Raw genomic sequence first — 13,750 nt, forward strand, 5'->3', positions numbered from 1 at the left:
TCTGATATCTTGGATGCATTTTTGTGTTTACATTGTGTGTTGTTCCTTACAAGTCTCTGATGGTGTGTGCACACCTCACCGGAGCCAAAAAAATCCTGTGCAAAGTGAAAAACAGCAATGTACTGCCCCTCTTACCACTGTCTTCTTCTGTATCCATTCCTTATCTCGTTCTAATTTCTTCCTACGACGAACAACACGTTGAGGCTTTTGGACTTTTTTTGTCTCATGCTTCTCAGGTGTTGGTTCGGTCATTAAACGAAATGTGAAAGTGGTCATCTCTGTTACCTTTTGAGCTGCCATTCAATTCAATGATTGCATCGAATAAGATTTTGGTGGGAAAGAGAAAGGAAACTTAGATCTGTCTCTCTCAAGGTGTCAAAGGGAGTTTGAGGGTTTGGGAGATCTGCCATTTTTCCCCAGTAAGGAAGGCTGTCGGGTAGTGGGAAGATTAAGGCCTTTGAAGAGAGAAATGTTGGGGCTGACATTCCAGCTCACTCTGTTTGGTCACACATTCACTCAACATGTACTTATCAAGTGCCTAGTGCATGTCAGCCCAGTGCTGGATGCCTGATATGGCAGTGACAGTCAACCTGTACAAATGTGGGGGTATGAGTGGGTGACGCAGTCATATGCCAACTACAACGTGATGAGAGGAGCACTCACCCTGCGAATGGTGTGGCTGCTAATTGAAAAAACAGGTGAAAGTCAGGAAGTCATCAAAAAAAGGTAAAACGGAAATGTATATTAACATGTCATTTCAAAGGTAAGACAAAGTACAGGTCTGATGAATGGGCTCTGTGATCATTTTTGCTCAAATCACACCAATAATTGATTGATTGAGACAGAATGTTGCTCTGTTGCCCAGGCTGGAGTGCAGTGGCAAGATCTTGGCTCGCTGCAACCTCTGCCTCCTGGGTTCAAGCAATTCTTGTGCCTCAGCTGGGATTGCAGGTGTGTGCCACTACACCTGGCTAATGTAGAGACGAGGTTTTGCCATGTTGGCCAGGCTGGTCTCAAACTCCTGGCCTCAAAGGATTATCCTGTCTCAGCTGCCCAAAGTGTTGGGATTATGGGCATGAGGTACCACACCTGGCTGAGTTTTTTTTTTTTTTTTTAGATGGAGTCTCGCTCTGTTCCCCAGGCTGGAGTGCAGTGGCCTGATCTCTGCTCACTGCAAGCTCCGCCTCCCGGGTTCACGCCATTCTCCTGCCTCAGTCTCCCAAATAGCTGGGACTACAGGCGCCCGCCACCACGCCTGACTAATTTTTTGTATTTTCAGTAGAGACGGGGTTTCACCGTGTTAGCCAGGATGGTCTCGATCTCCTGACCTCGTGATCCGCCCGCCTCAGCCTCCCAAAGTGCTGCGATTACAAGTGTGAGCCACCGCGCCCGGCTGAGTTTTGTTTTTTAAAGCATTCAACTTAGTTTTCATTTCTTAGCAACAAGTTTCTTTTTATATTCCTTTTGTCCATTTTTATGACAATTGAATTTTGGAACTAAACTAGTAAGAATAACTGAAAAACAAACCTAGTGTCTTTTGACAAGTGCTCAACACAACAGTGGGAGCTGAGTGGTTGGAGCTGTGGTGAGGGGCTTCTAGCTGTGTTATCAGCCAACATGTTCTTGGTGGGAGTGAGGATCCCCAGCTCACTGCTTAACGGGGAGGTCAGTTAGGAGAGTGCTGTGTGTCCCGCCATTGAGGTCAATACAGGCTTCCATGAGAGCTCATGGGAGGGAACTTAGCCAGGCTTTGAAGCTGAGAAGATTTCCACCTCCAGTGGAAGGTAAATCTGTAGCATGCAACGGAGGAATCTCAGCATAAGCACTGTATGGTTGGAAGCTGGAGTGGGGATGGGTTAGTGGTGACACAGGATTCAGGAGAGGCAGGCAGGGCCCGCAGCAGCTATTCCTTAAGAGTGAGGTCAGGGGCATGAATTGGTACTGGGGTAAAAGTACTCTATTGAGAGGGAATCAGGCTGAGACAAGGCTCAGCAAGAAAAAGTACCATGATTGATTAGCTACGTCTCCCATGAATATGGCTGTCATTTTCGTGTTAATTGGGTCCAGTCACCTGGAAGATATTCCATGTTGTAGTTTTGAATGAAGATAGCTTAGTCCCTTCACTGAAGCCTTCCATGATTAGATCCATGAAGCTGATAACTTCCATGATTTGCAAATCTTAATAACTGCACACCAAATGCCTTTAGTCTCTTGGTAAAGGAGCTATTTGTTTTCCAATTTTTGCACTAATATTCCTTTCCTGGAGTACCCCACTCCCCCAAATATGTGTTAGATCCCTTACTGTGTGGTCCCACAGTGTCCCCTTCCCATCATAGGGCCTAACCATTCTATATGGTAATTCCCTACTTTCTTGTCTATCCTTCCAAGAATAGACCAATGAAGCCTGAGAAGCTCACTCTTTCTGGAGCATTCTCTTTCAAAGGAGCTCTGATCTGAGAACCAGAAAACACAGCTGCCCTGGAGAGCATCCTTTTTGGGAAGTAAGACAGTCCACACCACTGAAATGCCAAGGTGACTCGCTCTGTGTTCGGATCCCCCACCTGCCCCTGCCACCAAGAGAGAAACTCACTGGGGCCCTAGACTCTGTCTGTCATGCTCAGTATTTCATCCCTGGCAGCCAGGACCACATTAGCCCTGTGGGCACTGAAGTGAGTGAATGAGCCCTTCCACCTTCTTTACAGTACAGCAGAAGGGAAGAGGTGGTGGGATGCAGACAGGAGAGCCAGCACCTGGTGGAAAATGGTGGCGTGGTGCCTACCTTCACGTCTCCTCTTAATCCATAAGATTGTTTCCTTGAACTTTTCGTAATTTTTCTTCAACCTAAAAGTAAAGTGCATCATCTTTAAAAGCCAAGACTAAATTCACACATACACGCCATTACACACAGTGCAAACAGTACTGAAATCTGTGGAGTCTCTTGCGCAGGTGGAAATGGGGACAATGGCTTTGCTTTCTAGGCCAGTTTTCTTCGAGTCAATGCCCAGGAGCAAAGGGATGGTGCCTGATATCCACTTAGTGCTTCCCTTGTGGTCTGACCCACACCCAGAGCATGAGGCTGAACCCTGAACCCTTCAAAACAAATTCAACGAGGGGAACCTTGGGGGCCGCTGACAGGGCAGGGAGGTCCAAATGCAAGTATGGCCCTGTGAGTTAACTCACACAGCTGGATTTGATTTTCTGCAGCTTGTCTGTATTCCAGTGAAACCCAGAACCATCTGAAACCCCTTTGCATTAGTAGGACACTTTCAAATAGCCTTACTCAAAAGGACTTATCATGAAAGCCACACAAGTCACAGCTCTTCAATGTGATCAAGCCCTTTTCTCTCTCTCATGTCAACACACAGAGTGAGTCATCCTGGCATTTCAGTGGCGTGGACTGTTTTCCTTCCAAATAAGGGTGCTCTCCAGGGCAGCTGTGTTTTCTAGTTCTTAGATCAGAGTCCCTTTGAAAGGGAATGTGCCAGAAGGACTGAGCTTCCCAGGCTTAATTGGATCTGAAAAGGAGGCCTTTGCCATTGCAGATTTTAAATCCTTAGATCAGTTTCCTTGAAGAGGGCATACTAATTTAGCCCAGAGTAACTCCAGGAAGCAAATATCCTTTGCTGGAAAGGGCTGCACTGTTACCTAGCACAGAGCAATAGTTCCCTTATTCGTACCCTAGAAGCAATAGGGAAATTTGAGAATGAGTCCATGGCCCATTTGTACCAAATGTTATTCATTTATAATGCAAGGACTTTTAATGGAATTGAAGTAGTTACCTAGCCTATTGGCATCTGTGAAAAAATAAGGACCAAGAAATGGGTGGAGTGGGGGCCTATCCTTTAGGCTCAGAACAAGATTCCAAACACAGATAAGAGTTAAACTCCAGTGAGGGGATCTAGCCAGAGGCACCCAAATCCCTTTTGGGAAGACTGGCTGTTCCTCTCTTGTTTTTTTTGCCCACCTTTCCAAGCGAGTGGAATCCCCATCAGCTGGCTCTTCAATACCAGAGACTGGGGTACACTCTACTGTATCCCTAGGGCCTAGATTAGCACATAATAGGTGCACATGAAGTATCTGTTGAAAGCAATCAGGTTAGAATCAGCCTTTGACACAGGCGTAAATGGGAAGAGAGGGAGGAAATGGCAAAGAGGCAGTGGGATAATGTGTAGAGATATTATTTGGTGTTTGTTTTTGCTGATCCAAAAGCTTGGGAGTTCTTTGTGTTTTTGCCTTCCCATTTCCCAGAGAAGCCTTGGGGATCTCTTGCCCCATGTCTCTACTGAGTCCATAGTGGAAGTTGCTGGTAGTCAATCTCTTCCTGACTTTTGTGAACACCTGAACTTGCCCACGTGATAGGTAGGGCACCTTGTTTCACACAGCCTGTCCCTGGTGCCACTGCTGGACAGTCTGCAACAGACCCATGGGGGCACAAACACATACCTGGCTCTCCAGGTTTCTGACAGTGGATAAAGGAAAGAGCAGGCTTCCATGCTGAGAGCATGCCTGCACCACAGGCTGGGTGTATGTATGACATAGTTTGGCTGTGTCCCCACCCAAATCTTATCTTGAATTCCTATGTGTGGAGAAAGGAACCCAGTGGGAGGTAACTGAACCATGGGGGCATCTTTTCTATGCTGTTCTTGTGATAGTGAAAAAGTCTCATGAGATCTGACTGTTATTGAATTTCCCTGTACAAGCTCTCTTCTCTTGTCTGCCACCATGTGAGATGTGCTTTTCACTTTCCACCATGATTCTGAGCCCTCCCCAGCCATGTGGAACTGTAAGTCCATTAAATCTCTTTCTTTTGTAAATTACCCAGTCTTGGGCATGTCTTTATCAGCAGTGTGAAAACAGACTAATACAGTAAATTGGTACCAGTAGAGTGGGGTGCTGCTCAAAGATACCTGAAAATGTAGAAGTGACTTTGGAACTAGGTAACAGGCAGGAGTTGGAACAGTTTGGAGGCCTCAGAAGAAGACAGGAAAATGTGGGAAAGTTTGGAACTTCCTAGAGACTTGTCGAATGACTTTGCCCACAATGCTGACAAAAAAGTCCAGGCTGAGGTGGTCTCAGATGGAAATGAGGAACTTGTTGGGAACTGGAGCAAAGGTGACCCTTTTATGTTTTAGCAAGATATTGGCAGCGTTTTGCCTGTGCCCTGGAGATCTGTGAAACTTTGAACTTGAGGGGGATGATTTAGGGTAGCTGGTGGAAGAAATTTCTAAGAAGCAAAGCTCAAGAGGTGACTTAGGTGCTGTTAAAGGCATTCAGTTTACTAAGGGAAGCAGATCATAAAAGTTCAGAAAATTTGCAGCCTGACAATGCAATAGAAAAGAAAATTCTATTTTCTGAGAAGAAATTCAAGCCAGCTGCAGAAATTTGCATAAGTAATAAGAAGCCGAATGTTAATCCCCAAGACAATGGGGAAAATGTCTCCAGGGTGTCAGAGGTCTTCACAGCAGCCCCTCTCATCACAGGCCTGAAGGCCTAGGAGGAAAAAATGGTTTCATGGGCCAGGCCCAGGGTCCCCGTGTTGTGTGCAGCCTAGGGACTTGGTGCCTTGCATACCAGCTGCTCCAGCTATGGCTGAAAGGGGCCAACATAGAGCTTGGGCCGTGGCTTCAGAGGGTGCAAACCCCAAGCCTGGACAGCTACCACATGGTGTTGGAGCCTGTGAGTGCACAGAAGTGAAGAATTGGGGTTTGGGAACCTCTGCCTAGATTTCAGAGGATGTATGGAAACTTCTGGATGCCTAGGCAGAAGTTTGCTATAGGGGTGGGGTCCTTACGGAGAATCTCTGCTAGTGCGGTGCAGATGGAAAATGTGGGGTCAGATCCTCCACACAGAGTCCCTAATGGGGCACCACCTAGTGGAGCACTACTGACAGCTTGCACTGTGCATTTGGAAAAGCCTCCGACACTCAATGCCAGCCCGTAAAAGCAGCTGGGAGGGAGGCTATACCCTGCAAAGTCACAGGGGCAGAGTTGCCCAAGACCATGGGAACCCACCTCTTCCATTAGTGTGACCTGCATGTGAGACATGGAGCTAAAGGAGATTATTTTGGAACTTTAAGGTTTAATGACTGCCCTATTGGATTTTGAACTTGCATGGGGCCTGTAGCCCCTTCATTTTGGCCAATTTCTCCCAGTTAGAACAGCTGTATTTATCCAATGCCTGTACCCCCATTGTATCTAGGAAGTAACTAACTTGCTTTTGATTTTACAGGCTCATAGGCAGAAGGGACTTGCCTTATCTCAGATGAGACTTTGGACTGTAAACTTTTGAGTTAATGCTGAAATGAGTTAAGACTTTGGGGGACTGTTGGGAATGCATGATTGGTTTTTGAAATGTGAGGATATGAGATTGAGAGGGGCTGGTAGTGGGATGATATGGTTTGGCTGTGTTCCCACCCAAATCTCATCTTGAATTCCCATGTGTTGTGAGAGGGACCCAGTGGGAGGTAATTGAATCATGGGGACAGGCCTTTCCCATTCTGTTCTCGTAATAGTAAGTCAGTCTCATGAGATCTGATGGTTATCATAAGGGGCAGTTTCCCTGAAAAAACTGTCTTTACTTGTCTGCCACCATGTAAGATGTGCCTTTCACCTTCTGCCATGATTGTGAGGCCTCTTCAGTCACATGAAACTGTAAGTCCATTAAATATCTTTCTTTTGTAAATTGCCCAATCTTGGGTCTTTATCAGCAGCATGAAAATGAACTAATACAGTGTACAAATGGCTGGAACATTTTGTGACCTGGGGCCTTGCCAGCTAGAAAGACCTGGTGCCAGTGACACAGGTCTACAATAACCTTAAAGGGGCCCTGGCCGTAACCCCAGGTTAGTGAAGCTCAAGGCTCTCCCTCCTTCAAGATGCATGGAAAAACATTAGCTCAGCTAGTGTGAAGCCAGGGAATTTGGTGGGCAGTTGCCCCAGGTGACTCCCCGATGTCTTCTCCTTAAGTGCCAGGGGTCTGAACTTTGTTTCCTAGACTTTTGTACAAATTCATGGTCCCTGCAAGCCTTTTCTTGCCCTGAATATCCAGCCTCTGTCACCATCTGCCTTGATCTTATCCTGTACCTCCCATGCTTGCAATGTCCTTGCTCTTGAGTTTGATTTTGGTCTAGCAGCTGGATCATTCTGCACATTTGACCCCTGGATCTTACCCTTTCCCTGTGGTTGACCTGTTCCTGGTCCTTGACTCAGGGAACCTGTCTGGTCCTGACTTTGCTCTTTTTGTTGATGGCTCAATTTACATTTTCCCTGCTGCCACCTCTGGCATACCCAAATCCACTGACCAATCACTTGGCCTTACCAGTTACTTACATAATTAACAGTTTCCATCTGTTTTCACTTTCCAGTAGCCTAGTTAGGGGAATGTCAAAATCCTCTTCCAGTTCATCGCGAGCAGCCATTTCTTTGATTATTGTTTTAAATACTGTCTGATAGGAGCTGTTCAAAAACTATAAAAGGATCAAAGAATGAAATATTCGGAAAATGGAAATTAACGATTTATTAGTTAATCACTTTTCTGACTCCCAAAGGTACTGTGTGACACTTCAACATATTATTCTAAAAACACAAAAATAGGAACCAGGGGAAGGGGGAGGGAGGGCAACAGAAAGGATAGCTAATGGCTGCTGGGCTTAATACCTAGGTGATGGGCTGATCTGTGCAGCAAACCACCATGGCACACGTTTACCTATGTAACAAACTTGCACATCCTGCACCCTGAATTTAAAAGTTGAAGATAAAAAAACAAAAGGAAAAAGAAAACAGGACCCATAGGATGGTTAGCAAGAATTCTTTTAAAGAGTATTTCCATTATCATACCCTCTTCTTGTTCCTCAATTTCCTTAAAAAATTTTTTAAACATCAGTATGCCAAAAAATCCTTGGAGAACATACAATTATCTTCTTTTTCCAAATGTGGAGATGGCTATGGAATGTAAAAATGCTTCCATGCTTTAAGAGCATAACAGGTTTTCTGCATTCTACAAATGGCCAAGCTCCCAGTGGTGATTTATTTATTCAATGGGAAGGATGAGTCTTCAGAAAAGTAGCATAGTGCCTCGTGCATCACTGCATTAGGCAGTTTTGCTTTTAAAGATTCTTCCAAAGTAATGACATTACAAGCTGCCTTTTTTTTTTTTTTTTTTTTTTTTTTTTTTTTTTTAAGATGGAGTTTCAGTCTGTCGCCTAGGCTGGAGTGCAGTGGCACAATCTAGGCTCACTGCAACCTCCGCCTCCCGGGTTCAAGTGATTCTCATGCCTCAGCCTCCTGAATAGCTGGGATCACAGGCGTGTGCCACCATGCCCAGCTAATTTTTGTATCTTTAGTAGAGATGGGATTTCACCATGTTGGCCAGGCTGGTCTTGAACTCCTGGCCTCAAGTGATCTGCCTGCCTCCGTCTCCCAAAGTGCTGGGACTACAGGTGTGTGCCACAGCACTTGTCCACAAGCTGCCTTTTTATTTGACCAGTTGGATCATTCTTTCCCATGTCTGTGCTGCTGACCAGGATCGACCCATAGGTGGGTCCTCACCGGAGTTTCTGTTTTGGATCTCTTTTGATGGAAAGTGAAGCAGGCTCCTTAGAGAGGACAGCCAGGGATTGGTCATGTTGCCTATTTGCTCACCAACAGGCTGAGATTGCTGTTGTTCAATGTGTGATCATGGAGAATATACCATTAACTCACTAGCTTCCTACAGCAAGTGAAAGACCAACATATCCGAAGTTGCACATGATCTGGGACAGATGCAAGGATATGGCTTATGGCTGGCCAGTGTTTCTAGGCTGGGGGAAAGCTGGGGTGCTTTAGGTCTGGCTTGCCTGATTCTTAGCCTCTGAGCCCCGTCTCTCTCTATTTCTTGAGTCAGTGCTTCAGGACAGGTTGGGGTGAAGACCTTTGCTGCCCATATTCCTGCCTCTAAATTCCTCATTGTTGACAGTCCCTCCTTTGGGATGAAGTGACTTTCTGTTCACCGAGGCCAGTGATCTATCCCCATTGGGTTTGCATTTTATGTTCTGTTCTTCAGAAAATAGCATCTGTTGTGGTCTGCTGGATGGCCGACCACCTGGGTGGGTTGTACTCTAGACTGTGCCACCCCACTCTATGAAACCAGCATATGTGACATCTTACGGGGTTTACTCCATTTGCTTGCCTAGCCTACAGAATGGAACCATCCCCATCATCGTGGTAGGTGTATTTGGCACCTCAGTGATGAGGTCTCCCAAGCCCAGAGACTTCTCCTGGGTTAATATCTGGTTCTTGGAGCCAAAAGAATTTTCACCGCAAGAGTTGTGATGCATAAGTATGTCATTGAAATAAAAAATGAAGGCTGGGCATGGTGGCTCACACCTGTAATCCCAGTACTTTGGGAGGCTGAGGCGAGTGGATCACTTGAGCCCAGGAGTTCAAGACCAGCCTGGGCAACATAGTGAGACGCTGCCTCTATAAGAAAAAAAACAAATCAAGCATGTGATAGTAAATTAAAAATAGCAAATGAATCAAGTTGTCAGAATAACTGAACTATAGGTTGATAGACCCCCTCCAAATAGGAGGGCTTTAGCTTCCTCTCCCCAGTTTGTACCCCTCTGGTTTCTGGTAGTCTCTCAAAATGTGCCTCAGAAGTTTACTTAAACAAGTCTTGCAGCTGCAGATTCTGTGTGGCATTCGCCCCACTGCAGCCACAGTTTCCGCGTGGCATTCGCTCCATTGCAGCTGCAGGTTCCATGTGGCATTCACTCCATTCTTCTTCTCCTGCTCTGACCCACTTGTCCATATCTATCACCTACCATGTTGCTTGCAGATGTGCTGCTTTGCCAGGCTGCATCACTGCCTATCCTGGGAATGCAGTGTCTGTGCCACACGTGCTGCCACAGCACCCTGAGCATTCAATCCTTGGGGAAGAGAGTGGCACAGAGACCAGGGGGAAAGGACTCCTCAGCCCTGGGAGATACTTTTTCACTGGGACTCTGGAGTAGCACTGCTGTGTCTAGAGTTTCACAAGGTGTACCATGACTAGTTTTCGTAAGTGACTTCACACGTTAGTCTTTACACCCTAATCGTAGGGGTCCTATTTCCATCTATGGCATTTAGATAAGAAGATATGGTATCATTCCCTCCAACCATTTTTTTTTTTTGATTCTTCCTTGCTTACCAAAAACTATTCTCCACACTAACTGCAAACCAAGAAAGCTCCTAGGCTCATGTGTAAACACCAGCTAATGCTGGAATGCTTGTACGAGTTGAGGGACACGGGGTTTTGTCTACCTGCAGTAGTCATACAAAAAAATGCCCTGTGATCCTCTCCCCATCTAAGGCTTCAGCTGTATGCTAAGGATTCTATTATGGTTGAATTGTGTTTCCCCACTTCCCTGCCACCCAAATTCGTATGTTGAAGTTCAATACCTTAGACTGTGATCGTTTGGAGATAGGTTCTTCACAGAGGTACTCAAGTTGAAAAGAGGTCCTTAGGGTGGGCTCTAATCCAGTATGACTGGTGTCTTTACAGCAAGGGGAAATGTGGACATAGAGACATGCATGGAGGGAGAATGGGGTGAATAGACGTAGGAGAAGATGGCCATCTACAAGTCACGGAGAGAGACCTGGGCCAGATCCTTCCCTCACAGCCCTCACAAGGGCCAGATCCTTCCCTCACAGCCCTCACAAGGAACGAACTCTGCTGACACCTTGATTTCAGATTTCGAGTCTCCAGAACTATGAGATAGTAAATTTTGTTGTTCAAGTCACTCAAAGGTGGCACTTTGTTAACAATAGGCCTTAGCAAATGAATATAGATTCCAAATAAAAATCTTTAGCCAAGAGCTTTCTCCCAGGACCTAGATTGTGTATTTCTGGTTTTCAATTGAACTTCATCTGGATATCTTATAGGAACTTAACACTCAGTGTGTACCAAATAGAATTTTCTATCTTACCCTACAAATATACCCTTCTTCTCCTCTTCAGCTTTCCAGCCTATAGAGTAGAAATCCATACCATGTCATGGCAGCTGTGCTGGGCACTGCCCTGAGCTGCCAGGCTTTCCCATGTGTTCATCTGCTACATATTACTAATCTTCCTGCCCTCAGCCTCTCCCCTCCAATTCACCATCCACAAAGCTACCAGAGTGACCTTTAAAAAAGGAAATTTGACCCTGTCCGTGGAGAAAGGACTCAGTATTGTTGGGGGCTTTGGCTAGATCTCCTATGCCATATTGTTTCCCCCAAATAAATTCCACATAGTTTTAAAGAGATCCCTTAGATAGCTAGAGGAGCACATAAATTAATTATAAAAATTATTTTGAGGAGTGAAAAGACCTCTCTACACATGAAACAATACTTAGTAATCAGAAAAGAAAATATAGATACATGCGACTACCTGCACATAAAAAATGACCCTGTCGTGGACAATACCAAGAAGGTTGGAAAACAAAATACAAACTGGAAACAAATTTACATGTATGTCAGAAAAAGAATTAAGTTCTTTCATATATTAAAAGCCCTCACAAATCAGAAAGAAAGAGAAATAAGCAACTTGGTAGAAGAGAAGACAACACCAACTGGCCACTCACAGAGAGACACAAATGTCCAATAATTGTGAAAATGCCTAGCACCTTTCTTAATGGAGGAGATGCAAAAACCAACAATGAGATGCTATTTTCACCCTATCAGATGGGCCAGAATTATGTCCCTTGGTGGTCGAGGATATGATGAAGGAGGCCTTCTCATGCCCTCTAGGTGGGAATAGGAAAATGGTACAACTTAATGGTGGGGAAATTTGTCAATGCTTTTTGAGTTAAAGATGCAGATAGTTCTGGTTCCAGCATCAACTGCTAGAAATTTATTCTTTACATACACTTGCATTTGTATGTAATAATATATGTACAATTCATTGCATTGAATATATATATATATTTATATGTACACACATATACACACACACACACACACACACACACACACACACACACACACAAAAGACAAGACTGGAAACAAGTTAGACATCCATTGACAGGGCGCTAGTTAAATTATGGTACAAGATGTAATGGAATACCAAAGCTTCCGAAATATGTTATTAAGGGAAAAGTATAGAACAGAACGTACATCATGATTCCATTTGTGGATATGCGTGTGTTTTAAAAGACATACATATGTATGTATATATGCGTTAAAATTTCCAGGATACATAAAGAGCAGTATACAGCAGTTATTAAAGTAAGGAAGTAGAGGCTTGAAACATTTATTTCATAGCCTTCTTTACTACTTCAATATTTTAAAATGGTGTGCACATGGTAGCTTCTCAATGTAAAAGCTAGATAGTTTAGGGAGTTTGAATCAAAATACTTAAAGAAATTAAAAACAAGTCTGATTGTGTCACATTCTTGCCTAAAATCCTTTAGTAGCAAAGTCCTGGAATGTCACGGTGCTTGTGATGAGAGCTCCCCTGCTCAGCCCACCTGTCCCAAGGAAAACTCTGGAATGCTCCCAGATCTGCTATGTCCTTCCAGAACACACACAGAGATGTGTCTGTCACCTGAGAATTCGGTGCCACATGATATAGCTAAACATCAATGGACAGGAGCCTTGAAGTTTTCTGAACAATTTGTGTCTAATTAAAACAATTCCTTCAGGTTTCAACTCTAGTTGAAAAATCTTTCCAAAATGCCTGAGTTTACTTTCCTGCCTTTGTAAATCCAAAGCAGTAAATCTAAATTTATGTCATTTTTTTTCTCCCTTCATTGTAGTATTTCAGTAAATCTTAGTAATATGGTGCTTTATAGAGGCAAGTATAGAATTTAGGGCTAAATATGAACTGAGACCAGAAAATTTCTCAATTAAAAACATTTTAACAATGAAACATTTAGTTTTTTTGCCTTTTCTTTTATAAATTTAGGAAAACATGTCTGCTTAACTTTGGGTTCCAGAGACACAAGATTTCATTTTTAGGATTGTAGTCAGCACCTACAATCTGAGAGGTCTTAGCAGGCGAGGCCAGGATGCATAATAATGCTTCCCTCAGAATCAGCATGGAGTGCAAGCCCTAGAGGAAGCTGATACAGGAAATTTGAGCCACTAGGCTGCCCCCCATAGACAAAACATTCATGTGGCATATTTACAAAATTGTAACAAAAATTTTGTCTTAAAGACAAGAAAACATCCAGTGGATGTAAGGCTTATTGAAACCATGATGACTCCCCCATGTCCCCTCTGGTGATTGGGAACAGCTGGGGAGAGCACCCTGTTGAATTTCCAGGGCTGGTTCTGTGTCTCTCTGCAGGGTGGTCATGGTCACAGGCCTGCAAAGATGGGAGAGAAACACCACTGCTATTTGCTGTGGTGCCTGCCTGGAGTAGAGAGGTTAGCATCTGGAGTTTTCTGTCTTGCCAGGTTGCCCCATCTACATAGAGGGAGTAGGCTTTCCTTGGGGTTTTTCTGTCTATGCTTGTTGGAGTTTCTGGGTTGCTGTCTTTAACACCCAGTCTGGGGTATATGAGACAAAAAGAAAACCCAGGTCCTCAGATCCCAAGACCTCAGCCAGCTTGCCTGGGCTGGGCTTGGGCCACCCTGCTCTAACATTTGGAGCGGGGGCCGGGTCTCAAGTTTTTATCCAACTTACGTGTTCATCTAAGTCCTCCGCTTCCAGCTTGTCAATGGACTCATCTGTTATACCATCCCAAAAGTTCTCTTTAGAAGCAAACTCCATGACTTTCAGTTTTGGAAGGAGCATCAAAAGGAAGGGCATGT

At 44.6% G+C, this 13,750-nt stretch overlaps 1 protein-coding gene across 1 annotated transcript in view; it reads right to left on the minus strand.

Moving 5' to 3' along the window:
- Positions 1–13,750, minus strand: part of ERICH6B (glutamate rich 6B) — a 52,604-nt gene that overhangs the window by 17,961 nt on the left and 20,893 nt on the right. The window contains exons 6-9 of the mRNA XM_077974329.1: positions 13,623–13,711; positions 7,329–7,465; positions 2,780–2,841; positions 136–293 (exon numbers count right to left, since the gene is read on the minus strand). Coding sequence (XP_077830455.1) covers positions 136–293; positions 2,780–2,841; positions 7,329–7,465; positions 13,623–13,711 — 446 coding nt within the window. The remainder of the gene's footprint in view (positions 1–135; positions 294–2,779; positions 2,842–7,328; positions 7,466–13,622; positions 13,712–13,750) is intronic.

Source organism: Macaca mulatta, chromosome 17, assembly GCF_049350105.2.
Source record: "Macaca mulatta isolate MMU2019108-1 chromosome 17, T2T-MMU8v2.0, whole genome shotgun sequence".
NCBI lineage: Eukaryota > Metazoa > Chordata > Mammalia > Primates > Cercopithecidae > Macaca > Macaca mulatta.